The following is a 24727-nucleotide window of genomic DNA, read 5'->3' on the forward strand; positions in this document are numbered from 1 at the left end:
AGGGGAGAAGAGGTATGAAAGGGAACTTTTTATGCGACACGCTTCAGTGCCTTTGTAGCTTTATGAAACTGTAATCGTGTGTGGCATCAATATATTTTTAAGGTTAATTAAAAAAAAACCCAAGATGGTGGAAAAATACGTATTAGTGAGTCTGGTGTACCTTGAGACAAATAGATCCTTTCTAGAAGGTCTCCTTTTTCTCATGGTCTTCCTTCCTGTCAGCTGGGCATTTTCTCTCACCCAAGACAGGTTCACAACTATTCATGTGTTGGTGTTTAAGCGTTTTTTGCCCTCCTTTTTTTTTTTCTAAAGTTATGTTCTACCATCGGGCGAATTCTCGGGAATTTCCTACTTCCAGCTCTAGATGCAACGGTCCAAAAGCAAACTGATCAAAAATGAAATGCTTCCAACTAGTCACTCATCCAGTTCCGACGGTCACGGATGCTCTGGTGATTCTGACAAGTTGGCATGCACCGTTAGAAACAGGTTGGCCCGCTACACTTGCCTCAAGAGTGCACTTGCGGGCGCCTGGGTGGCTCTGTCGGTTAGGCATCCCACTCTTGATTTCGGATCGGGTCACGATCCCATGGTTCGTGAGATCAAGCCCCGTATCGGGCCCTGAGCTGACCGCATGGAGTCTGCTTGGGATTCTCTGTCTCCTCTCTCTCTGCCCCTCCCCCGCTTGCACACACGCGTGTGCACACGCTTTCTCTCAGAAATAAATAAACCTAAAAAGCAAAACAAAGCGCATTTGGCCAGTGAGGACAACAGAAGCTAAGAGCAGCTTTCCTGTGGGGAGGACTGTGCTGAGTCTGTCTCATGCTCGATCCTGTGGGGAAGCCGCTATTTGACAAAGGGAAAACTGAGGCTCAGAGAGGCGTGGGGACCTACCCAAAGCCACAGAGCTCATCGATGCAGGAGCTGGCGTTTAGACCCTGTTACTCTAAGGTTTTCCACCATTTCCTTCTACAAAGTAGCCTCGATACTACCCTGCGCTCAGAGAAAACCTTTCCCCAAAGACTCGTTGCTGGTGATGGCTGGTTCTAGGGCGCTTGAGCACTTAGCCGACCGTCTTTCCCTGTACGGACCGTGAGGTGAGCAGGTGAGCCCTAGGTGTCTAAACGTTCTCTCCCGGACATTCTAGCAACCCTGGGCTTTCCTCTGCCTCACCTGGGGAACACGCACCCGTGAATACGTCAGGACGGTCCCTTTGGCTCGCGTCCCCGGGTGTTGAGGTCGAGAGGCCCTCGCTGGCCAGACACGGACAAACGAGCGACTGGAAACGTTTCTCTTCGATCAGTTTCTCCCGGACCCCAACCTGCAGGGCTATTCGGCCAGGTGGAAACAGCGCCGGCTGCTCCCTCCTGGTCTCTCTGCGGCCAACGTGGCGATCGCGCCCTCCTGGAAACACTCCGCTTCCACGACACTCGCCTCGTCCTCCTGCCTCCTGGCTCCCTGCCCAACCTGACGTGTGGCTCTGTCCCAGGGCTGTCCTTGTCCCCGTGTCTTCTCCTTCTTCCAGAGGTCGCAAAATGGCGGCCCGGTGGCCTCGTCAGACCCACAAGCGGATTTTGTTTGGTCCTCACAGTGTTTTTGGTTGCAATTTGAGTGCCGTTAGGTGGGGCAAGCACTCGACAAGTTCGCCACGGTCCCCGTCACTCCCTATTGTCTTCCACCCGTCCGCTTCACGCATTTCCATCACCTGCCTGGTCCCTGAAGCCATCTGAGTTTTCAAAAGCCCCTGCTACACACGCTGCCTGGGAAACGTCACCCGCTTGCCCTTCAACTACCACCGGCGTCTCCCACTCCACCTTTCGTCTGCAGGACAGTCACCCAGGGAGCTCGTTCAAAGGTGGCCGATTCCCAGCCTCCCTCCCTCCCCCAGATTTCACTGAGCAGAGCCAGGGCAGGACGGTCAACTCAAATGCCTACGGGGGCCAGGCGGGCCACATAAATGAGTGAACTAGCCAGGCATGACAAAAGTCGACGGCCAGAAATATCATCAAATTGTATCTTTACTGAACGATGGCGAATGCACGGAACACAATACAAACATGTGTGATACTGGCGTTCATATTTCAAATTCAAAATTGAAAAAATACAGATTGAAAAATAGAAATATTTACTTATTAAAATTTTCTCTTTCGTTACTTCTGTTGCTCCTTTGATTTGAAGCCAAAGGCCGACATCATCCCTTCCGCACCGAGAGGTCAACGTCAGGCCTTTGGCTGTCACGGTGGGACGGGACGGGCAGTTTAGAATTCAACCCTGAATCCTGAACTGGGAACGGTATTTCGTTTGATTCAGTTTTGTAACGGAAAACAGCCGTTCGCAGGCGTGGGTACTTCCAGACACAGAGACTCAAAACAACTACTGGGGAGAGTTGTACGGCTGTGATCTTCACCAGAATCACATCTAGGAAACCAGCACCCTATTGCACTGTGGTCCAGTAACTGCTCGGGTCTGATTCACACGATCGACAGCAACCCGCAAAGGCCAACCGCGCAGTGTTAGTTCCTTTTCACAAAGTCTGGATGCAGAGAGCCTTTAGGGGAATTTGGTCTTGAAGCCCACAGTCTGGGTGAATGCGGTCCAGGCCGTGTCTTTCGCTTCTGGAAACCCAACCGTGGCAAAGGAAAAATACTTCTTGCCGACGGCTTCCCCATCTTTGCCGGGACGGGGTAAACACGATCATACATTCAAGTAGCTGTTTGTGAACATCTTTGCAGAGAAACAGTGTTCAGAGGGGTTGTGACCTCCACCGGAAGTCTTTGACGGACCTTCTCAGGGGGTGTGGCCTTCGCTTCATTGGAAAGGAACCGAGGGGACAGATTTCAACTGTTCAGGTTCCTTCCACACCATCACGTGACGACCAGGTCACAGTGCTTCTGGAAAATACATCAATCAAGTTCACATTCAACCTGCCCACGGTTAAAGGTCAGGTGTCGTGTCGAGGACGTCCACGGTGTGTTCCGGGTACTTTCTGAACGCGACTCGATTCCTGGCAATTGAGGCAACGAGCCGGCTTGCGTCCTGGCCAGACGTGGCCCCTGGGACTGAGGAGTCCTGACAATGCCCACCCCCTCCCCGGGACACAGGTCATTAGGTTACCGCACCCGTCTGCCGCCGCGCTTAGGAATTCTCGCCAGTCTATGTGAGGCTTGTCATTTCTCTCGGTACATAAAAAATAGCTCAGCTCCCAGTGCCGGGCCTGCCTCGGCACCGTGTCACAGGCTTCTTCGGTCACGTCAAAATCCTCAACACCACAAATAAATAAAGCTAACCGGCTGGCAGTAATAGTTCGTGAGCGACGACAGAAAAGGCCACAAATGATCGGACTCTTTCAAGCGACCGGACTTGGAAATCCTCTGGTTTATCTTCGACTCACGGTGCGACACAAATGTCCGTTTGGCTGAAGCGACAGTCTCGACTGGCGTGTGTTTCTGTCCGGGATGCGTCATCCCGCTCCTTTATAAACTCGCCGTCTGTGGAGTTTATAATGCCCGGGGAAGTTCTTTTCTCGCTACTCTGGAACTGCGTCTCGCGGCCACGCCACGTCTATGACCTGCTTTCTTTCTGAAGCAAACCCTACTGACGTTTGAGGCCCTTTTTCAGTTCATTGAGTATCGCGTCTCGCGTCTGTTCCGTGTACTGGTCGAAGCTCTTACTGTGCTTGGATTCATAATGACGTCTCAGGTTGTATTCTTTCAACACAGATACGATTTTTTTGCATATTAAGCACATAGGCATACTCTTCACTTCCACAAAGAAATAGGCTCGCTCCCATTTTTCTCGAAACACGTGGCCCTCTCGGTCTCTCTTTCGTTTTGCCACTTTTGATAGAGACATGGGTACAAGAAAGGTTTCACTCTCCTCTGATCACTACCCCGGGAACAACCACAGCGCAAGCCCAAAGGCAACGAATGACCCTCTGCCTAGCGGTGGGAGCCAAACAGGAGTGGTGGGGACTGTGGCGAACCAGAGAGCACACGCCCCATTGATGGGGGCAGCTCCAGCCCGTTGTTGCTAGGCAGGAGGGCGGGCCCGAGGTGCCAGAACTTCTGACTTGTCGAGAGGAGCCAAGGCTGTAGATTGTGTGTGTGAGTGTGTGTGTTTGAATGTGTGTGTGTGTGTGTGTGTGTGTGTGTGTGTGTGTGTGTGTGTGAATTATCCCGATTTTTACAACTAACTCGTTAGGAAAAAAATGCTACGTATGCTAACACAGGGAAGGCCAAACAAAACTCATCTGCAGAGTGGCCCATGGGCCACCAGATCGCAACCTCTCTCCTAGGACAGGGCCCAGGAATCTGATGTTCACCAGCGTCCCAAACCACACGGATGCTGGTGGTCCAGGCACGGACCACGTGCTGAGCAATGCTAGTCTAGAGTCTGACAACAGGCCGTGAACTCTCTGCCTCCATGCCGGGCCACCCTCATACTCCAGATCGTGTCTGCCCCTGGGCGCCTGAGGACGCTCTTTAGGGCTCTTGCCTCGCCACATTCCAAACCTGTACCCTGCCACGCTTTCCCTCTCCGGGACAGGCACCGTCCACCCCGTCTAAAGCCCTGGGAGGTCAGGTTCTAACTGGGACCCGGGGCTGGCCCTCTCCTCATATGTGACCCTGTCCGCTCCTGTGGCTTCAACAATCAAACATACACCGTCCCCTAAGAACACATCCCGAACTCCCAACACGTCACCTGTGCCTTGGACATTCCCTGGACCCGTCAGCGCTCACTACTGGTTCCTCCCGCTTCCCTCACTCAGGGAGGCTCCCCCATCTAACGGCACCCCCGGGCCAGAAGCCCACTCCACCACCCCTTCACCCCTACTTCCTTCACATGGCGTGCCAGTCCCGACTCACCTTGCTGGCCCTCTGACTCGGTCCCAGCCCCTCCACTGGCCTCTCTCCCCCTGAGGCCACTACCCTAGCCTCCTCCCTGCGTTCCTGGCCTGGTATTGATTGCCCTGTCACACTCCACAACCCAGAGGCCCTTTCTCACAGTGGGCTGACCCCGGCCTGCTCCCTGCATGTGGCCTCCCGTGGCTCTTCTGAGTCCCCAGGACAAACCTCGAGTCACCCCATGTGGAGCCTGGGCCTCCTCCCAACCCGGCACCTGCCCACCTCCCTAGGCCCTTCCTTCCTCAGGCCGGACTCGTATCTCTGAACATCCCAAGCTTTCTCCTGCTTTCCCATTGTCCCCGCACCTCGATCACCATTGGCCTCCTTCCTCCCCAGCCTCGTTGACTCCTGCTTCTCTCCCAAGACTGCCGAGCCCGGCCAGCTCAGAGGCCTCTTCCGGGCCCACACGGTCCCCGCCCTACCTCCACGAGGGCACGCAGTCCTGTGAGCTGTGCCTGCCTGCCTCCGTGTCCCCCCCAAGCCAGGCTGCACCAGACTGCCTGACTCACTGCTGAGGCCCTGGCGTCACCAGCCCGGAACCTCAGGGACATCTGCTGAAGCGAGAACAAGGACAGAGAGGTCTCCCCCCAGGTGTCCTCCTGCCCAGTCCTGGGGGACGTCAGTGACGGGAGCCGGGGCGTGTGTTAAAAGGAACTTTATTGGGTGTCGGGGGTTCAGATGAGATCCATGAGGATGTCGTCCTCCATGACGCTGGGCTGCAGGCCCGGCTGAGGAACCGGGCCCCGGGGACCCCCGCTCAGCAGCATCTGACCTGGGGGGCAGTGGGGAAGGGACTGCATCTCCCAGTAGTCCCTGGGGCCCTGAAGGGCCCTGGGCCTGCTTCCTCCCTCTTCCTCTAGGAGCCCAAGGTAATGACTTTTCTAGGAAGCCCCAGGGGGACCCATCAGAGGCACCTTCTGGCCCCGTCAGGGCACAAATGTACTGATTCCCATGAGCCTTTACAAGGCCATCCCCCCAAATACTTCTCTGGCCCTAAGACTACGCTTCCCTTCAGCCCCAGGACACGCAGGAAAGGAATCACGGAAAGAGCTCTTGTCCCACTAGGTCTCGATCCCCTGGGCTGTATTCTCCAGAAGCCCTCAGAGCCTCCCAAGAACCAAGGGAAACCAGCTTCCATTCTTGAATCCAGGACTTCACTTCCCAGGAGCCCTTGGTCTTGAGGCTCTAGCCAGGGGCTGCTGGGATACCTGGTCCAGACCCCTGCCCTCCCCAGGGACCTCCTTACCTGGCAATGGAGCTCTTGGGGGAAGCTGTGCGGGCCAGGACTGGGCGGGTGGTGGGTGCAGGAGGGGGGGCCCCAGCTGGGGTTGCCCCAGGCCCTGGTGTGGTGGGGGCAGCAGTGCAGGAGCCCCTGGTGGCTGGAGATGGTGGAGGGAGGCTTGGGGTGGGGGCACGCCAGTCTGGGGCTGGGAGATCAAAGAAAGTGGCTCAGAAGACCCCAGCAGAGAGCCCCCCGCCCCACCAAGCAGCCTCTAGCACAGAAGTTGCCCAGAGAACATCTCATCCAGTGGTTGGGGGTCAGGGGTGGTCTTTCTTCAAAGGAATCTTAAAAGAAGCCCATGTAAGACACACAGAAGAACCGGCCTGCCTGGGGCCTGTTCATACCCTCTGATCATAGCCAACCTCCTTCCTCCCAAACAAAAGGACCAGAAACATCAGGGCCCAGGGCCCAGGCCCTGTGGCTCCCATCTGCCCCCCACCCCTAAATCTCACCGGCGGTGGGTTGAGGAGAAGACTCCGCAGTTGGGGGTTGGCCCCAGGGTTCTGAGGCCGAAGGATGGGTCCAGGAGGGGGGGGGCCGGGGGCTGCTCCAGGAGGGCCTTGGGGGGCGCCCGGGGGGGCCTGGGCAGCACCCTGGGGCTGGGGCTGTCCCGAGGCCGCAGAGGCCCCCACGGTGCCCTGAGGCTGGGGCTGTGGTGGGCGGAGCTGGAGCTGGTGGGAAGAGATGGGGGTGAGGGACGAGGCAGAGTCCCCACACTCCTTGGCCTCCGAGGTCAGGTCAAGATGACAGTGTCCTTTGGGGTCTCCCCTCCCTGGCCCTGACCCCATCAGCCCTCTCCTCACCAGATTCTGTGAGGGTCTCGCCTGGTCCTCCAGAATGGGGCCCAGCCCGGGGGGTGCCTGCTGTGCCCCCATCTGTGTGGGACAGGGAGCAGGTCAGTGACTGGGGGTGGGAGTGGGGGGTTCTGCATCTGGGGTGGGGAGGAGCATTGTGAGCCCTGAAGGGGAACCTGTGAGGAGCTAGGAACGTTCTTTGGGAGTGGGTGGTCTGGGAACTAAACCTTACTCTCCCCAGTCCCCAAGAGGGGGTGGCCTCAGAGATTTGACGCAGACACGGAAAATGGTACAAAGATCACATGAAACCGTGGGGATGGAACTGAACTCAGGCGGCCGTGTCTTGGAGAACAGTGGGCACTGGCAGTGGAGCCCAGGAGGGATGCCGGGGGTCTGGCCAGACACTCAGGGGGGGCAGGCAGCCTTGGGGGGAGGGGTGCCAGGGGCCAGGGTCACTCACCCCGCGCTGCTGTTCCAGCTTCTGCTGCTGGACCTGCTTGTGGTTGGTAATGACCTGCCGGATGCCGTTGACAAAGCCGCTCTGGTCGTAGGGGATGAGGCCCATGAAGATCTTCTTCTTGGACGAGTACAGGAGCATGAGCACGCGCACCTCGCAGGGCGCCGTGTGGGGGAAGTGCACGCAGCCGGCCTGGTGGAGGACGATGAAGCAGTCACCTCCCCACAAGGAGGAGCAGGAGGAGGTGGCCCCTCGCCCCGCCAGGTTCTAGAAGCCCTACAGGTGCCCGGGTCCCGCCCAGACGCGGACTCACAAAGCCGTTGCCCATGATCCGGTAGAGGCCTTTCAGGGATTCCAGGTCCTTGTTGGTGAAATGGAACTGCACCATCCTTGAGTTCCGGAACAAAGGGCCCAGGGTGGTCTGGGGGAGACACGGGCCAGCCAGCATGCTGAGTGGGGAAGGGAACGGCGGGGGCGGGGAAGGGACGAGGGCAGGGGCTGGCGGCGTTCTCGTGAGCCACTCACCAGCAGCTGCTGCGGGATGAGCTGCATGATGAGCTTCTGGGGCCACTGCTCGGTCTTCCTGGGGCCGCACAGGAGAGGTGTCAGGAGGGTGGCGCACGCCTCGGACCACCCAGCCCCCACCCCCACAGGCACCTACAAGTTCTCGCCGTGATTCACGTAGACCTGGCACGGCAGCGACCGCGTCAGCTTGGTGTTGGCGTCTACCGAGGCGGGTTTGGGCTTCTGAGCGGAAAAGTGGCACGTGTTACGGCGAAAGGGGCCCCGAACCCTAGTCCCCTCAATGTCTCCTGCCCTAGGCTGGGAGCCCCAGAGCACATGGGCTCCCCTGGTGTAAGTCCCACGAGCCCTGGGCCCCTCCTCCAGACCACCAATCCCACAAGCTCTGGACGCCATGATCTCCTGAATCCGTCCCGACCCTGAACCTAAGACTTCGTGGTTCTTCACCTGCGACACAGTTCTCACTACCTCCCTAGTCCCAAACCCTGAGTGAAAAGTCCCAGGCTTCTCTCCTCAGGACAAGTCCTACGGCCCCATAGGGACCCCGGCCCAGTCCCATGTCCTAACGGGCCACGAAAGCCACTTGGCTCCTCGTGCTACTCACCTCCTGCCACTCAAGGACCCCGCTCCAGGCCAGGAGTTTGTTGGAGACTGACTGCTGCCCACCGAGGGCCGGGGCCCCCAGCTGGGCTGGGGAAGGGCCGCTCACCCCGCCTGGGGCCACTGTGCCCGCCTGCCAGAGCGGGGAGGGAGGACAACAGAGTAGGGTCAGAGGGTCTCTCGGGAGGCACAACCGGAGGCACAGACAGACCGGCGGGAAGAACGGAACGCAGGTTCCCTTCTCAAGGACTCGATGGTCCCTAGGACCATAAACCTCTGTAGGATTTGAGGACTGAATGCCCGTGATGCCCTGACTCCGGTATCCCTTAGAGTCCTCAGCCGCTCTCCCCCTCCAGGAGCCAAAGCCCCACCCACGATTCCGTCCCCACACCTTCCAGTCTCTGTCATCGGTGGCACAAGCCCCGTGAACCCGAAGACTCAGAACAAGACCCATGTGCCCTCACACCCTCCTCGGGAAGGCGAGCTGCTCGGCCTCTGCTCTGTTAGCGGCTGGAAGGAGCAGGGCGGTGGGGCAGGCGTGCGAGCACCTACCATGGACGGTGCCCCAGGTTGTGCGGGCGGGGCCAGGCCCGGGCCGGGAGCCACGGTGGAGACCAGGCTGGCCTGGGAAGCAGGGGGTGGCTTGGGGGCGCCAGGGGGCCCCGGGGGTAGTGGTGGGGCCGGTGCCTGGCTGAAGGGGGGACCCACTCCTGGAGCAGCTTGCTGGAGAGGGTTAATGGGTGAGACTGTGGGAGAGACCAAGAGAAGAGGTGGGGACCGTTGTGCAGAGAGGCCTGGCTGACCCCAGCCCACCCCGCAGCCCGGCCCCAGGACTCACAGCGTGGGCCCAGCCCAGCCTTCTGGTTCTTGGCGGCTTCCACCGCATTCTGGGCAGCCACCTGAGCTGCGCTCAGGTTCCCAGGGACCTGGGTGGGGAGAAGGTGATGAGGGCCACGCACCCCAGTCTTGGTGCCCCATGGGGTCATGCCACCGTGCCCCCACAAGGCACAGCTACGCCAGCTACAACGCAGCAGGAGCTCACGGCTGCCATCACACCACGGGGACATGACTCTCCGGCCCGAGAGTCCCACCCACCCTGGTGTCCCCGTGGAGACTCCCATCACCCCACAAGCCCCAACATCCTACTAGGTCTCTCCTGAGAGGCCAGGGCTCCCGCTAGGCCCCAGGAGCATGTCCCCTTCCTGGCAACATCCATACCTGGTACTGCTGGGGGACCGGGGGCAGAGGCTGCTGGGGGGCTGCTGAGAGCGAGGCGCCTGAGGGTGGAGCTGGAGGCAGGGGCACAGGCTGCTTTGGCTGGAGGGGGCCTGGGGCTGAGCCACCCCCAACTGAGAGTGAAGGATGGACGACCAAGCCCCGTGAGAAGGGGTTCGAGAGAAGGGAGAGAAATCTAAGTCAGAGGGAGCGTGGTGGGGGGCTGCCCCCCACCGTCCCACCGGCACCCGGGCCTCACCCGGCAGCACCAGCCCCCGCACCAGCACCATGTGCCGGGGGTCCTGGCTCACATCTGTCGGTGGCTGCAGCGGCTCCAGCATGGCCGGAGGAGCCGCCTTCTCGAACAGAAGCCTCAAGGCAGGCAGCTTCCGGGGAGACACGATGGAGAAGTGGATCCCTTGCTGCAGGAGAAGGGATGAGTGGTCAGGGTGGGGGCCCAGGGGCCACCCCCCAGGTAACTGCACCTGCTGGGCCCTAAACCCAAATTCCCATCGGGCTCTGAGACCAGTGACCACGAGACCTGGAGGTGCTGCCCTAGGGCATTCTGGGTTATAGCTCTTCCAAAAGGGGTCAGCAGAGCCGGCCACTCTGACGCAGGAGTCCGGGCCCCGGCGCTCTCCTCCCTCAGCTCTGGGACTCCAGCCTGTGCCCCTCCGTCAGGCTCAAGAGTCCTCACCTCCCCGATCTTCTGCACGAGACTCTCCGTCGTGTACCCAGAGTACGTGGTGCTCTCGACGGCGGGCAGCAGGTAAGGGGGCGAGTTACAGATGAGGAGGCAGACGCGGTGTGTCTGGCCACTGCCAGGGATAAGGAAAGATGTGGAGCCGGGAAGAACGGGGGCCCTGAGAAGGGACAGACCCGGCACCGGCAGAGCCGCGAGTCGGGAGTAAAAGCCCCACTTTACGGCTGAAAACACGGAGGCCCAGAGAGGTTTCTGACTCCCTCTAGGTTGCCCGGCTGGCAGGGGAAGCAGGAGACGGACCCGCGGCAGGCTGCTCTTCCCAGTGAGGACACTGAGACCGGCCATGGGCCAGGGGACACCTCCCACCTCCTGCCTGCCACCCCCAGCGCTCAGCACTCAGGGCCCACCAGCGCCCCCCAGGGTGAGGCAGTGGGCAGAGTCACGAGCCAGAGTTCTCAGCCAGGTAGAAAGGGACACCTGGGCCCCACATGGACCCCACATGCCGGGCACACTCACATCTGCTCCCGCATCTTCTTGAAGTCATCGAATAGCTGCAGGGCGGTGCTGAGGCCTTCGGCGATGAGGCTGCAGGTCTCGCCTCCCCCGCCCATGAACCTGCAGGAGGCCAGGCTGTCAGCCCCAGGGCGTGGGGGTGCCCGGCGGCCCCCAGGGCTGCCACCTCCCAGCCCCCAGGCCACACCTGGAGAGCCTGCACCTGCGTGTCGCCCTCCTCTCCACGCTCCACCACGCAGGGACACTTGCACTCCCTGCTCTATCCCCGGTGCTGACACAGTGCCGGGCCCAGAGAGTGAGGACAGGGGCCGCCCGTCATCTCCTGTGAGGGAGGCCCTCTCGCAAGAGGCCCTGTCAGAGGACAGAACGGGGAAAGGCCCCGGACACCAGGCCTATGATCCCGTACTGTGTCCCCATCCCCGCACGCCTCCCCTCTGGGCCATCTGTTCCCTCTTTAAAGCCAGCCCTGGCCCCAGCCCATGCCCCCCACCAGCCCAATACGGGGGCCTCCGCTGTCCTCCCAGCATCGAAGGCTGACCTGTGTCCGTCCCCCTCCACAAGAGATATGGAAATCCTAACCCCAGTAGCTCAGAATGCGCCCTTATTTGGAAACAGGGTGTCTACAGAAGTTATAGACTACGCTGAGGTCCAAGGGTGGGCCCTAATCCGGTATGACCCACGTCCTTACGGTCAAAACAGGGAAATGTAGACACGGAGACAGACATGCTCAGAGGAAAGACAACACAGACATATGGGGAGAATGCCACGTGGAGACCGGAGTCACACAATCACAAGCCAAGGACCGCCTGGGGACACCAGACCCTGGAAGAGGCAAGGAAGGATCTTCCCCTACGGGCTCCAGAGGGAGCACGGCCCTGCTCCAAACCCTGATCGCAGACTTCTGGCTCCTGAACTGTGGGTCACTACCTTTCTGTGGCTCTAAGCCAACCCGTTTTTACTGCTTCGCTATGGCAGCCCCAGGAAACGAATACACAGGCCCGGGTTTCTCTTGCATCTGACATGGAGACAGGTCACCAGAGCCCATCCCCCGTGGGGCACGGCATAGGGAAGGCCTCTATCTGTGTGAGGCTGTTGTCACGATTCTTCACGTCACATGGCTGTGAGGCTGACTCTGCCACAGGGAACGTTTGTGCAGGTAGGGCCCCTCTCTGGGAGATTTGAGGGCTCTGTCCCCTTGAATTGTATGGCCCCTGCACTGGGGCCACACATGCACACGTCTGAGTCCTCTCTTACCCCCCGCCCCCCGAGTCTGACATGAGGGAGACATTGGAAAACACGAGTTAAAAACGAATTGTCGGGGGGACACCTGGATGGTTCAGTTGAGTGTCAGACTTTTTTTTTTTTTTTTTTTAATGTTTATTTTTGAGAGAGAGAGAAGAGAGGGCAGACAGAGAGAATCCCAACCAGGCTCTGCACTGTCAGCACAGAGCCCAACTCGGGGCTCGAACTCACAAACTGTGAGATCAAGACCTGAGCCAAAACCAAGAGGCAGACACTTAAATCGATTGAGCCACCCAGGCGACCCTGAGAGTCCAACTCGGTTTCGGTTCAGGTCATGATCCCAGGGTCTTGGGATGGAGTCCTGTGTCGGGCTCTGCACTGAGTGTGGAACCTGCTTAAGATTCTCTCTCTCTCCCTCTGCCCCTCCTCTGTGCACGCAGGTGCTCTCTCTCTCCCTCTCTCTTTAAAATGGGGTGGGGGGGCCCTGAATGGCCATTTATGGCCTGGCTGGCTCGATGAGTAGAGGATGCAATGCTTGATCTTGGGGCTGGAGTTCGAGCTCCATGTGTGGCATAGTTTACTTAAAATTAAAAAAAAAAAAAAAATTGAAAACAAACAGCTACCGATCCAACCATGTCCATTAAGGCCAGAATAAAGCCAAGCTCTTATCTGGGCATCCGGGGCCCTCTGTGCCCCGGACTCTACCCAACTACCTGCTCCATCCTTCTGTGGGTACGTCTTCCAGAATGTCTCACGTGTCCCTGGTCTCCGCAATCTGCCACATAACCAGTCCTCTGCCTGTGCTACCCACCGCCCCATGACCACATGCCAGCCCTCTTCTGGCCCGGGAGGAAAATCCCTGCTTATCTATCCTGTGACCCCTCCGCCTCCAGCCCAGAATCCCCTCCTCCAGGAAGACTGACTCACCTGCCACCTGACTTCAGCGCCGCCCCACCCCGCAATCATATCCCACGTCACTGGATACCGCGACCGACAAAGCTTCCCTCCGTGGCACACCCAGAGCCGGGACGGCCTTCAGTGACGTGGACCAGGTGGCCTGAACCATCTCAGCACGTGCCCAAGGTGTCTGAAGACACACAGGGCCTCAGAAAACGCCTCCTGGACCAGTGAGTGGTGCACCAGCAGCCAGGCCCACAGCCACGGCAGCTCGAGCCCCCTGCTCCTTAGCCGGGGTCTTGCAGGACTCTCTTTCCAGTTTCAGGCTTCTGCCCTCTGCTCCCTCCACGCCGTGTGTGCTGGGAGCCTGAAGCCTTCCTTCACTGCACTGCCCCTTACCCCCCCCAACCCCCCCCCACCCCACCCCCGTCCAGCTCCCAGCCCTCCTCTTCCTTACCACTGACACTCTGTTCTGCAAAGGAACTTTCGAGACCACAGAGTTGGAGCAGATCCCAATGAATGAACCAGCCTTACATCCAACCTGCCACCGCTGTCTGTTCCTGAATAAATCAAACCACTATTTTCACGGGCCTTTTTGAGCCAAAAGTTCCCTGGGCTGGGCCTGGCCAGAAGGCAGTGGGGGTGGAGATACGAGCAACTGCTGCCCCACGTGCAGGGCTCCTTTTAGGGGCACAGAAATGCTTGGGGACCAGACAGAGGTGGTGGCTGCACTGTGTGAACTTACAAAATGCCACTGAATTGTTCACTTTAATATAGCCACCCAGGGGCGCCTGGGTGGCTCGGTCGGTTAAGCATCTGCCTTTGGCTCCGGTCACGATCTCACAGTTTGTGGGTTCGAGCCCCACATCGGGCTCCCCGCTGTCAGCATGGAGCCCGCTTAGGAGCCTCTGTCCCCTTCTCGCTGCCCCTACCCCGCTTGCGTATTCTCAAAAATAAATAATCCATTTAAAAAGTTTCTTTGAATAATCACCTCTGTTATGTGAACTTTGCCTTGACTTAAAAAGTAATTTATGAGGGAAAGCGTGATTGGCCAATCACTTCAAGATTCTAAAACCTGCTTTTTGCCTTCCTGAGTGTAAGCTGTCACCAGCTCAGAGAGATAATGTAATGAATGTTTTGCCCAGGAATCAAGAAATGCTGGAAAACGGAGGGGGAGGAGGGGGCAGAAATAAAATCTGGCCACTTGCAAGGCAGGTTTTGAATACCATAAGGTTTACGACGAGCCTTCATCCCAAACAAGCCCCTCAACGATGCGAACCGTGAGATCAGATGAAATACAAGTGCCCTGGTGTCACGGGTGGGCTGACTTGTACTGCTTCCCAGGCCCCTTGCTGAGGTGACACCCTGAGTCTGCACCGCCCACTTTCACGGGGTAGTAAGTCCTTGGAGGAAGTGGCCGAAATGAATGAATGCGAACAGCAGCCAGGCTTGCCCCACCCAGCTGCTCACCCCACGTGAACACCCCCTCCTGGAGGGCCAGGACCTGGCCTGTCTCATGTCCCCAACTCCTCACGGCCTAGGACGGTTTGCTCCACAAACATCCATTGCATGAATGAACGAACGCGGGCATGCACGAACAGACTGTCACGATGCTAAGGAGAAAGCGCTCAGGGCTCTTTTCTTTCCACCTCCATGGCTTTGGATTCTGGGTCACTTGCTGCAGAGAAGGAGGGGGGAAACCCACCTCTCTCGAAAGAAAGGAAATGGAACAGCAGAAATAAATCCTCCCAAAGCAAGGACGTTTCAAAAGTCACATCGCCTGCTTTGTAACTTAAGTTGCGGACGTTCTGGGAGAAGATGAGATTTCCTCTCCGAGTGGGAACAAAACCCGCTGACTCTCTGTGATCTCTGTGCCAGACCTCCCGGAAACGTCACAGAAACCAGAGCGAGATGGTTACATAGGCCTTGGTGAAACAATGACCGCTGCGAACGGTAGATAATGGCTTAAAATGTTTATCAGCTGACTGGGAGGACTCCACAGTGAGCGCACAGCATACAAAGCTTTTTCACTTGGTTAAAAGTACAGTGTATTCTAAGATGATTAAGGGGGAGGCACGGATATGTGCTGAATGTGCTCAGAAACTACTTCCCTCTTCTCTTCCAGATGCTTTGGAAAGATTTATCTATTTATTTATTTGGTTTTTTCAACGTTTCAGTCTTTACTTATTTAACCAGTCTCCACACACATCGTGAACTCACGACCTGAACTCACGACCCCAAGATCAAGAGTCGCATGCTCTTCCGACTGAGCCAGGTGCCCCTCCCCGCCCAACCATGGAAAGTTTTTTTTTTTTTTTTTTTTAACGTTTATTTATTTTGGGGAGAGAGAGAGACAGAGCATGAACGGGGGAGGGGCAGAGAGAGAGGGAGACACAGAATCGGAAGCAGGCTCCAGGCTCTGAGCCATCAGCCCAGAGCCCGACGCGGGGCTCAAACTCACGGACCGTGAGATCGTGACCTGAGCCAAAGTCGGACGCTCAACCGACTGAGCCACCCAGGCGCCCCGGAAAGTTTTAAATAAGGGGGTTTAACTGCTTTTCCTGACACTTAAACACCCACCAGAAGGCTTGGTTTCTTGGGGATGACCTTCCCCATGGCTTTCACTCATTCATTTACTCAGTCATGGTCTCCTGGGGCCTTCTGGGTGCCAGGCCCCAGCTGGAAACAAAAAGCAGGGGAACACCAGGGACCTAGACACGCATAGTCCAAAGGCGTGGGGCCGGGACAGGGGAGGGAGCAACTGGCGGCTTGCCAGAATCAGGGAAGGGACATCTGAGTTGAGTCCCGCAGCTCACGGCTCACCGGGAAGAATCGTTAAGGACCATTACGCGTGTTCTGCACGTTCACTCACGCATTCACTCTTTCCGCACGGTTTTCCTAGACCTCCTTTGCGCCAGACCCCGCGCTTGGTGCTACGGACTTGAGCGACATCAGACATGAACTTGGGCCTCAAGGACCCCCATGTCACATTATTCAAGCCTCACCACATTCTATCTCAGCAGTGCTCAGCTGGAGTGGATTTTGCCCCCTGACCCTGACCCAAGGGGACATTTGATAACGCCTGGAGACATTTTTGGTCACCGCTTGGGAAGTGGCTACTGGCATCTGGTGGCTAGAAGCCAGGGAGGCTCCTGAACAGCCTGCAGGGCGCAGGACAATGAATGATTTGACCTAACGCGTCAACAGTACTGAGCTTGAGAAATGCTGCTCTGTCCGGACCACTAACTCCAATGACCGTGAGGGGGTCAAACTTGGGTGTCAACTTCCCAGTGAACGTGCAGCACCCAGTCCAGCACACACGGCCTGGAACAAAGCAGGCACCCTGCAAACAGTTGCTGCACGGACACGTGAAGAGAACAGCAGCCACGAGCCAGTGCGCTTTAATGAACTCTAACTACAGATCAGAGCTGGGGCCAGGCAGCACAAAGGCACGGTATGAAGATTAGCTCCAGGGAGCGCCCTGGGGGACTCGGTCGGTCCGTTAAGTGTCCAACTTCAGCTCAGGTCACGATCTCACCATTCCTGAGTTCGAGCCCTGCGTTGGGCTCCGTGCTGACAGCTCAGAGCCTGGAACCCGCTTCAGATTCTGTGTCTCCCTCTCTCTCTGCCCCTACCCCGCTCTCCCTCTTGCTCTCAAAAATAAAAAATAAATAAGAAAATAAAAAGATTAGCTCCTGGGATCCTCCCAGGAGCACCGAGATACGGATCACCGTTATCCATTCACAAACCAAGAAACTGACACAGGAAACAATAGCAACCACTAACTAACAAAGCACTTAAGTGCCACGTGCTGTCTTAAGTAGTCATCAAGTCAACGTGATTCCCAGAGAATGCCTACAAAGTCATGGTAGCCAGGTCCCTCAGTGGCCCCCACTCCTGGTATTCAGACCCTTGGCATTCGCCTCCCTTCACACTCCCCCTCACTGAACGGGACTGACTTCTAAACTGGACAGAACGTGACACAAAGCAATGCTGTGTGACTTCCAAAACTTGATCATGAAAACCCTCATAGCTTCCTCTTTGTTCTGTCCTGTTTGCTCAGTCTGAGATAAGCCAGCTGCCACTTTGGGAGCGCGTGCCGCAGCCACACAGTGAGCCACCTTGAAATGGCTCCTCCAGTCCTGCAGATGACTGCAACCTCATCAGACCCTGAGCCAGAACTATCCTGCTAAGCCACTCCTGAATTCCTTACTTATAGAAATGGCATCAAATAGTCAACATTTATTGCTTCAAGCCGCTGTTTTGGAATACTCTGTCACGCAACAGAGAATAAGGAATACGATAAGCAAATAACACAAGTACCGTTAACGCCTTCCCTTTAGAGAAATAGGAGAGGGCCCTCTGGGTGGCTCAGTTGGTTAGGCTTCTGACTCGATTTCGGCTCAGGTCATGATCTCACGGTTTGTGAGTTAGTTCGAGCCCGACATCGGGCTCTGTGCTGGTAGTGGGGAGCCTGCTTGAGATTCTCTTTCCCTCTCTCTCTCTCTCTGCCCCTCCCCTCCTCGTTCTCTCTCTCTCAAGATAAATAAACAAACATTAAGAAAAAATAGAGGCGCCTGGGTGGCGCAGTCGGTTGAGCGTCCGACTTCAGCCAGGTCACGATCTCGCGGTCCGTGAGTTCGAGCCCCGCGTCGGGCTCAGGGCTGATGGCTCAGAGCCTGGAGCCTGTTTCTGATTCTGTGTCTCCCTCTCTCTCTGCCCCTCCCCCCTTCATGCTCTGTCTCTCTCTGTCCCAAAAATAAATAAATGTTGAAAAAAAAAATTAAAAAAAAAAAGAAAAAAGAAATAGGAGATAAGCTACGTTAGGCACAAAGGGAGCAGGGACGCCTGGATCTCGGAGTTCTGTTGTGGTTTATCCGTGATGTGACCCCAGGCTGTCTGCACCCGAAAAAGCCTGTAATGCGAACATTCAAAATCCCATCCAAAGCACAGAGGGGTCTATATCCTGGCCTAGTCCCACCCGCCTTGCACTCAGGCTTCAAGGTAGCCCTCTGAAAAAGGAAGACGGGGAGTACGGATGAGACACAGCAGAAACCACGCGGAGAATCACACGGTACAGGTGGGCGCTGGCCCTCCGCAGGCCTCCTGAACTGGGAAGGTTGCTCTGCTTCCAAACCGGACGGCAAAACTGCTGAGCACACAGAACCCACCACTGAAGTGACTTAGGGACAAAACTCCCTCCCCGACCGTTCGGCCACCCTGTGTGAAGGGATGGTTCCCGAAGCTCAAGGCAAGCCACCATCGGTTCATGGGCCCTCACAGGGTGTCCCCCCCCCCCACCCCAAGCACAAGAGAAAGCTCACTTAATGCCATCGAGCCAGGTGACAAACTCATAGGCGCTGCTGGTGGGAGCGTGACACTGTACGTAGGACTCAGGAGCGCAGTCCACCGTGTTGAACACCACGAGGCTGTACTGGGTCCCCCCATACTGGGAGAGGAGGACAGAGAAACTTTTCATCTGGGACCCCACCTCCCACCTCCCGCAGACACAGGAGTCCGGGCCCCGGCGCCCTCCTCCCTCAGACTCAGGAGTCCGGTCCCCGGCCCCCTCCTTCCTCAGACTCAGGCGTCCGGTCCCCGGCGCCCTCCTCCCTCAGACTCAGGAGTCCCAAGACTCACGTCTCCCCCGAAGTCCGTCTCAGCAGGAGGACCACCATTAAAGTACCTGTGAGGGTCGGAGGTAAAAGGTCGGGGTCAAGCCAAGAGGCTGTGGAGAACTAAAGTCGGAGGGCGGGGTTGGAGTCGCGGAAACGGCACTCACTCGATGGCCGGAAGCAGGTAGTGCTTGCGCAGCCCTTCGAAGTAAGGCCCCAGGTTGGCTGTGCCCTCGATCACAAACACCACGTCAGCCACGAGGCCCCCGGCGCGGGCCGGGCCCTCCGACCCGGGGACCATGCCCCGCGCAGCAGCCGCCACCGCCGCCACCGCCGCTGCCGCCGCAGCTTCTGCGGGAGGAGCGGAAGTGCGCCTGCGCTGCGCGTGCGCCGGCGCCGGACGTCTCAGCTGCGCTGCTGGGCGCGCCCGCGGCCATGTTTGTGCGGGGCACGCAGGGCTCGTTGGTTCTACCTCCATCCTCGTCCGCACCCACCGCGAGCGAGATGAAGCGCATAGCGAACCCCTTCAGGAACCTGACGGGGGAGATTGAATCATTGTCAGGACTGTGGAGAGTGGCACGTATTGAAAGAGGCACCGTCAGCCGCCATGTTTGAGCGAGGCGCCAGTTCCGACTCTGGTCTCAAGGGGGGGGTCAGAAGATCTGGTTGCTATGCAACGCGTACGCTGCCCTAGTTTTCTAACGGAGAGATTAGGTTTCTAGTTCAGTTTTTTTTTCTGGCGGGAGGAGATGGAGGGGGAGGGTCGCGTGAAGGCTCCAATCACAGCCTCAGAAATAGGGTTACTAGGCAACGCTTAAGGCTGCCGTCCACTCGGAGGGAAATGAAGCTGTTCTTCCCACTCAAGCCGAATTCCGACCCAAGTGGCGGTTGCTAGGCAACCCTTGATTGTTGTTTTCTGGGAGAGCAGCCAGAAACTGGCCTAAAACATAAATACATTCCAGGCGGATTAAAAATGTAAATGCGAAAAAAAAAAAAGTAAATGCTACAAATGAAACCTTAAAAATAGCTGAAGTTATAAAGAAACACGCTGTATAATCCTGGAGGCTGGAAAAAGAGTTTATCATCACAGCAAAGTCAGAAAACATAAAATATTGATCAGTTTGTCCAAAAGTCTCCATGAACCAAGTTGAAAAAAAAATATGATAAACTGAGCAAGTCATTTGTAACATACATGTTGACTGAAAAACTACACAAATACATCTTACTAATCAATAAAAACTTAGGAAAATACAAATACTTTTTTTTTAATGGTAAGAAGGCTCTTCCCCCACACAACACAATTAAAATTGGAGAATAAACATCTGAAAACTGCTTATCTTCACCAATTAAAAAGCATTCTACCTTTGCCATGCTAATTAATGTTGGAAAGAATAATGTCCATGAGGGTGGGAGAGTTTGGGCTCAAAATTTTGTGGGGGTGTAAATCAGCACAATTTGCTCCAGTGCAATTTGGCAACGTATTTCAGAATAAAAGGGCGCGTTCCTCTTACATACAGTTGTATCACCACTTTGTCACATTTACCTTATCCACCACTTTTTGCTTTTATTTTCTTTGCTGAAGACTTTTTTTTAAAAAATTTCATGTAAGTAATCTCTACACCTGAAATGGGATTAAAACTCACCACCCCGAGATCAAGAGTTGCATGCATGTTCTTCTGACTGAGCCAGCCACGCGCCCCTTGCTGAAGCCTTTTAAAGCAAAACCCCAACATCCTATCATTTTACCTCTACAGGCTTGGCAGAACTCTCTAAGAAGTCACGGGCATTTTCTTACACAGCCACTATGCCATTATCACCCCAAACAAAATCATTTCCTAGTATCATCTAAATCCACGATCAAGGGGTGCCTGGGTGGCTCAGTTGGTTAGGTGTCCGACTTTGGCTCCGGTCATGATCTCATGGTTTGTGGGTTTGAGCCCCGCATCGGGCTCTGTGCTGATGGCTCAGAGCCTGAAGCCTGCTTCGGATTCTGTGTCTCCCTTTCCCTCTGCCCCTCTCCTGCTCACTCTCTGCCTCTCTCTCTCTCTCAAAAATAAATAAACATTAAAAAAATTTTTTTACTAGTAAATCCACAAATTTCCCCAATTCTCTCAAAACGTCCTTTTCCATTTGCTTTATTTGCGTCAGAATCCAAAGACCAAGCACATATTTAGACATTATATCTCTCAAATTTCTTTTCATCTAAAGCAGCTCCCATCTTTTGTATGCCAGTGTAATTCGATTTTAATAGAATTGTAAGGAAGATTAAATTGGAGAAAGGAAAAATGATCAACAGGTAAGAAGATTAAAATACTTCCTAAAATTAAAAATCTGCCCTAGCAGCTAAAAGGAAACCTTTCTTTCTTTTTTTTTTTTTTAAGTTTATTTATTTTGAGAGGGAGACAGAGAGGGAGGAGGGGCAGAGAGAGAGGGAGAGACAGAATCCCATGCAGGATCCACGCTGTCAGCCCACTCAGAGCTTGAACCTCCAAACTGCGAGATCATGACCTGAGCCGAAATCAACAGTCAGACGCCCAACCGACTGAGCCACCCAGGTGCCCCTGAAAGGAAATCTTTCTTTAGATAAGCTGAATGTATGATCAGCTGTACGAACTTATTTTTTAAACATTTCCATTCATATATTACAAATGATAAAAATAAATAAACAATTAGATAGTTTAGCCTGGACTTCAGCTTCTGGGATTATGATGGATTAGGTGCTATAATACTGTTTTTGCAACATTGGTGGTTTCTTAAGAGGTAGACCTCATGAGAGGTTCTTCAAGAATCCTAACCGACCCCCCCCACCACCTTCTAGGGCACCTGGGTGGCTCAGTCAGTTAAGCCTCTGACTTCAGCTCAGCTCTTGATCTGAGGGTTCATGAGTTCGAGCCCTGCATTGGGCTCGCACGGGACTCTGCTCAATATCAAGTAAGGAGTTCGCAGTCAAAGGCCACCAGCACAGAGGCAAGGACTGTAAGTTAGAGTCCATGGGAACAACGGTTAACAGATGTGAGATCCCGGGACTCCGAGTCCCGGAATGGTTGGGTTCCTAATGTACCATGATGCCCAAAATGGTGAGAGAAACAAAGGACGTTGTCTAAGTTCTCTCACGCTGGGTGACGAATTACCCTAAAACTCGGCGGCTTAAAACCACGCGGATTGTTTCGTGGTTTCTGCAGATCAGGAATCCAGGTGTGGCTTCGCTGGCTCCCGGCATCAGGGTCTCTCACTGGCTGTAATCAAAGCGTCAGCCAGCACGGAAATCGTCCGAAGGCAGAACTAGAGAAGCTTGCTTCCAGGCTCCCTCTTGTAATCGTGAGCGGGGTTCAGTTGCTCCCAGGCTGTCAGCCCGAGACTGTGCTCGGGTCCATGGTCCGCTTTGGGTGCGTCACAACATAGCACTGGCTGCATCAGAGCAAGCAGGAGACAGTACCAGCAAGAGGGACAACGTAAGCCAGATGGAAGTCACAGTCTTTAGAACTTAACTTGGGAGGCCCCTGGGGGGCTCAGTGGGTGAAGCGTCCAACTTCGGCTCAGGTCGTGATCTCACGGTTCGTGGGTTCGAGCCCCGCGTCGGGCTCCGTGCTGGCAGTGTGGAGCCTGCTTGTCCTCTGTCTCGCTCGCTCAGTGAATAAAATTAAAAAAAAAAAAACAAAAAAAAAAAAAACCAATCCAGGGGGTCCCTGGGTGGCTCAGTCCGTTGAGCGTTCAACTCGACTTTGGCTCAGGTCATGATTTCACCGGGTCATGAATTCAAGCCCCGCACGGGGCTCTCTGCTGTCAGCACAGAGTCTGCTTCGGATCCTCTGTCCTCTTTCTCTGCCCCTCCCCTGCTCATCTTCTCTCTCTCTCTCTCTCTCTCTCTCTCTCTCTCTCTCTCTCTCAAAATAAATAAATACACTTTAAAAAAGTTAACAAAGAAAAGGAAAACAAGGAAAAGGGAAGAGATTACCCAACTAGGAAACGAAAAATATGTTTTAAATTTGAAAATGGATATGGTGCTAGAAAGTGAAAGTCTGACATTTCTCTAATTGGAGTCAGAAATGGGAAAAAAAATGGAATAAAAGAGAAACAACATTTTTAAGAATTTATTGCTGTGCATTGTCTAGAGCTGATGAGAAATAAAAAAAAAAAAAATCGGGGTGCCTGGCCGGCTCAGTCTGTAGAGCATGTGACTCTTGATCTCAGGGTTGTGAGTTTGAGCCCCGTGTTGGGCAGAGAGATTACTTTAAAAAATTAGTGTAAACAAAACAAAACATGAATTCTTGAATCCTGGAAGCACAGAATATAAAGTTACATTAAATTTTTTGTAATGTTTATGTCAGAGAGAGAGAGAGAGAGAGCGCGCGCGCGCGCGCGCGCGCGCGCGAGTGGGGGAGGGGCAGAGAGAGAGGGAGACACAGTATCTGAAACAGGCTCGAACTCACAAACCGAGCTGTGAGATCATGACCTGAGCCAAAGTCAGACGCTTAACCAACTGAGCCACCCAGGCGCCCCTATAAAATTATGTTTAAAAAAAAACCTGCTCGCTTTGACTCATTGTAGTGAAAGAGAAGCCTAAATAGCCCGCAGAGTGAAAGAAATTTCCACAAAGAAATTATACCTAGAATGACAGCCAACTTCTTAACTGCAGAAATAGAAACTAGAAGAAGGTGGTAGATGTTAAGACTCAAAAAAAATTAACGATCACTCCAGAACTGTATGATAATGAAGGTGGGAGGAAACCATTCCAGGCAATAAAAACAGAATCCAACTCCAAGAGACTTTCTAAAAGATGTGATATTATGGTATAATAAGAAATATATGTTTGCTTCTGGTCCCGCTTCTTGGCCCAGAGTTCCTAAAATCCTTGTAATTTCCTGTGCTAAGGGGAGGTAGGGACATCTTTTATTGTCCCATGTAGCCTCAGTTTCCTACTGGTTCGTCACACAAGAGCTTCTAAGACCCCTGGGATCTCTGGGGAGGGGAAGAGTGCTGGGGATTGAGTTAATCGCCAATGCCTACCTAATGAAATCTGCATTAAAATTTTTTTTAATGTTTATTTATTTTTGAGAGAGAGAGAGAGAGAGAGAGAGAGAGAGAGAGAGAGAGAGAATGAATCTTAAGCAGTCTCCATGACCAGAGCACAACTCCAGGCTGATCTCAGATCATGACCATGAGATCACGACCTGAGCTGAAATCTAGAGTGGGACGCTTGACTGACTGAGCCACTCGGGCGCTCCACGATTGATGTCCAAAGTGGGGGCAGACTCATGGGACTGAGCCCTTGACCTTTGGGGTCTGCACTGACTCCAGGTGGTTAGAGTCAGAACTGCATTGACTTGTAAGACACCCAGCTGGTATCCACAGGGCACTGGAGAATTGCTTGGTGTGGAAAACCCACACATGTGGTGTCAGAAGTGTTGTGAGGAAACCGGTTTCCAGTAGGCTGTACTTCAGGAAGGAGGCAAATTTTAAATAATGTTGAAAGGATAGTTTGAGGGGCGAGAAGGAAACAGGAGGGCAGATGAGTCATCAACACTTATGTAATTACAAAGAAACATTGCCTGGGGGCACCTGGGTGGCTCAGTCGGTTAAGCATCCAACAGATGCCTCTGACTTCGGCTCCGGTCCTGATCTTAAGGGTCCATGAGTTTGAAACCCCATGTCGAGCTCTGTGCTGACAGCTCAGAGCTTGCTTTAGATTCTGTGTCTCCCTCTCTCTCTGCCCCCCCCCCACTCGTGATCTGTTTGTGTCTTAAAAATAAATAAATGTTAAAAAAAAACATTAAACAACAACAACAACAACAACAACAAAGCCAAATAATCATTGTCTGCATAAAATAAAAATATTCAATGAAGACAAAAAAAGTCACAATTACAATTCTGGAAACGGTTAGTCTGGAGGGAGTTTAACAGAAGTAAGTGTTATATGCTTTTTGTATTATTTGAGAGAGTATTTAAGATCTTATTTAACTTTTTGCTAAACTAAATGTGTATGGCA

General features: G+C 54.6%; 1 protein-coding gene across 9 annotated transcripts; it reads right to left on the minus strand.

Moving 5' to 3' along the window:
* Positions 1–1997: 1997 nt before the first annotated feature.
* MED25 (mediator complex subunit 25) lies at positions 1998–19102 on the minus strand. Of its 9 annotated transcripts, none has more exons than XM_019819186.3 (18): positions 18909–19101; positions 18767–18812; positions 18451–18575; positions 10991–11089; positions 10469–10634; positions 10031–10193; positions 9775–9905; positions 9395–9482; positions 9109–9302; positions 8561–8689; positions 8096–8181; positions 7960–8017; positions 7748–7855; positions 7438–7626; positions 6987–7058; positions 6636–6854; positions 6148–6328; positions 1998–3833 (listed from the first exon to the last, which is right to left on the minus strand). In XM_019819186.3, exons 1-18 carry the CDS (start codon positions 19040–19042, stop codon positions 3589–3591), a joined length of 2433 nt encoding a protein of 810 aa, XP_019674745.1. In that variant the 5' UTR covers positions 19043–19101; the 3' UTR covers positions 1998–3588. The 9 variants fall into 9 exon arrangements, with proteins under 9 accessions (XP_019674745.1, XP_006941036.2, XP_019674747.1 ...); XM_006940974.5 differs by having other exon boundaries at positions 10469–10589; positions 18909–19100; XM_019819190.3 differs by lacking the exon at positions 1998–3833 and adding an exon at positions 5541–5673 and having other exon boundaries at positions 18909–19100.
* Between the last annotated feature and the right edge of the window lie 5625 nt (positions 19103–24727).

This window comes from Felis catus, chromosome E2 (genome assembly GCF_018350175.1).
Source record: "Felis catus isolate Fca126 chromosome E2, F.catus_Fca126_mat1.0, whole genome shotgun sequence".
NCBI lineage: Eukaryota > Metazoa > Chordata > Mammalia > Carnivora > Felidae > Felis > Felis catus.

Bases quoted from the DNA above. Each gene is read 5' to 3' on its own strand.
- MED25 (XM_019819186.3), bottom strand. From the start codon at position 19,042: ATGGTCCCCGGGTCGGAGGGCCCGGCCCGCGCCGGGGGCCTCGTGGCT. The intron at 8,690-9,108 runs GTAGGTGCTCGC...CCGCTCTGGCAG, and splicing joins AACCTGGGGCACCGTCCATG to GCGGGCACAGTGGCCCCAGG. The intron at 8,018-8,095 runs GTAGGTGCCTGT...GTGCGGCCCCAG, and splicing joins GTGAATCACGGCGAGAACTT to GAAGACCGAGCAGTGGCCCC.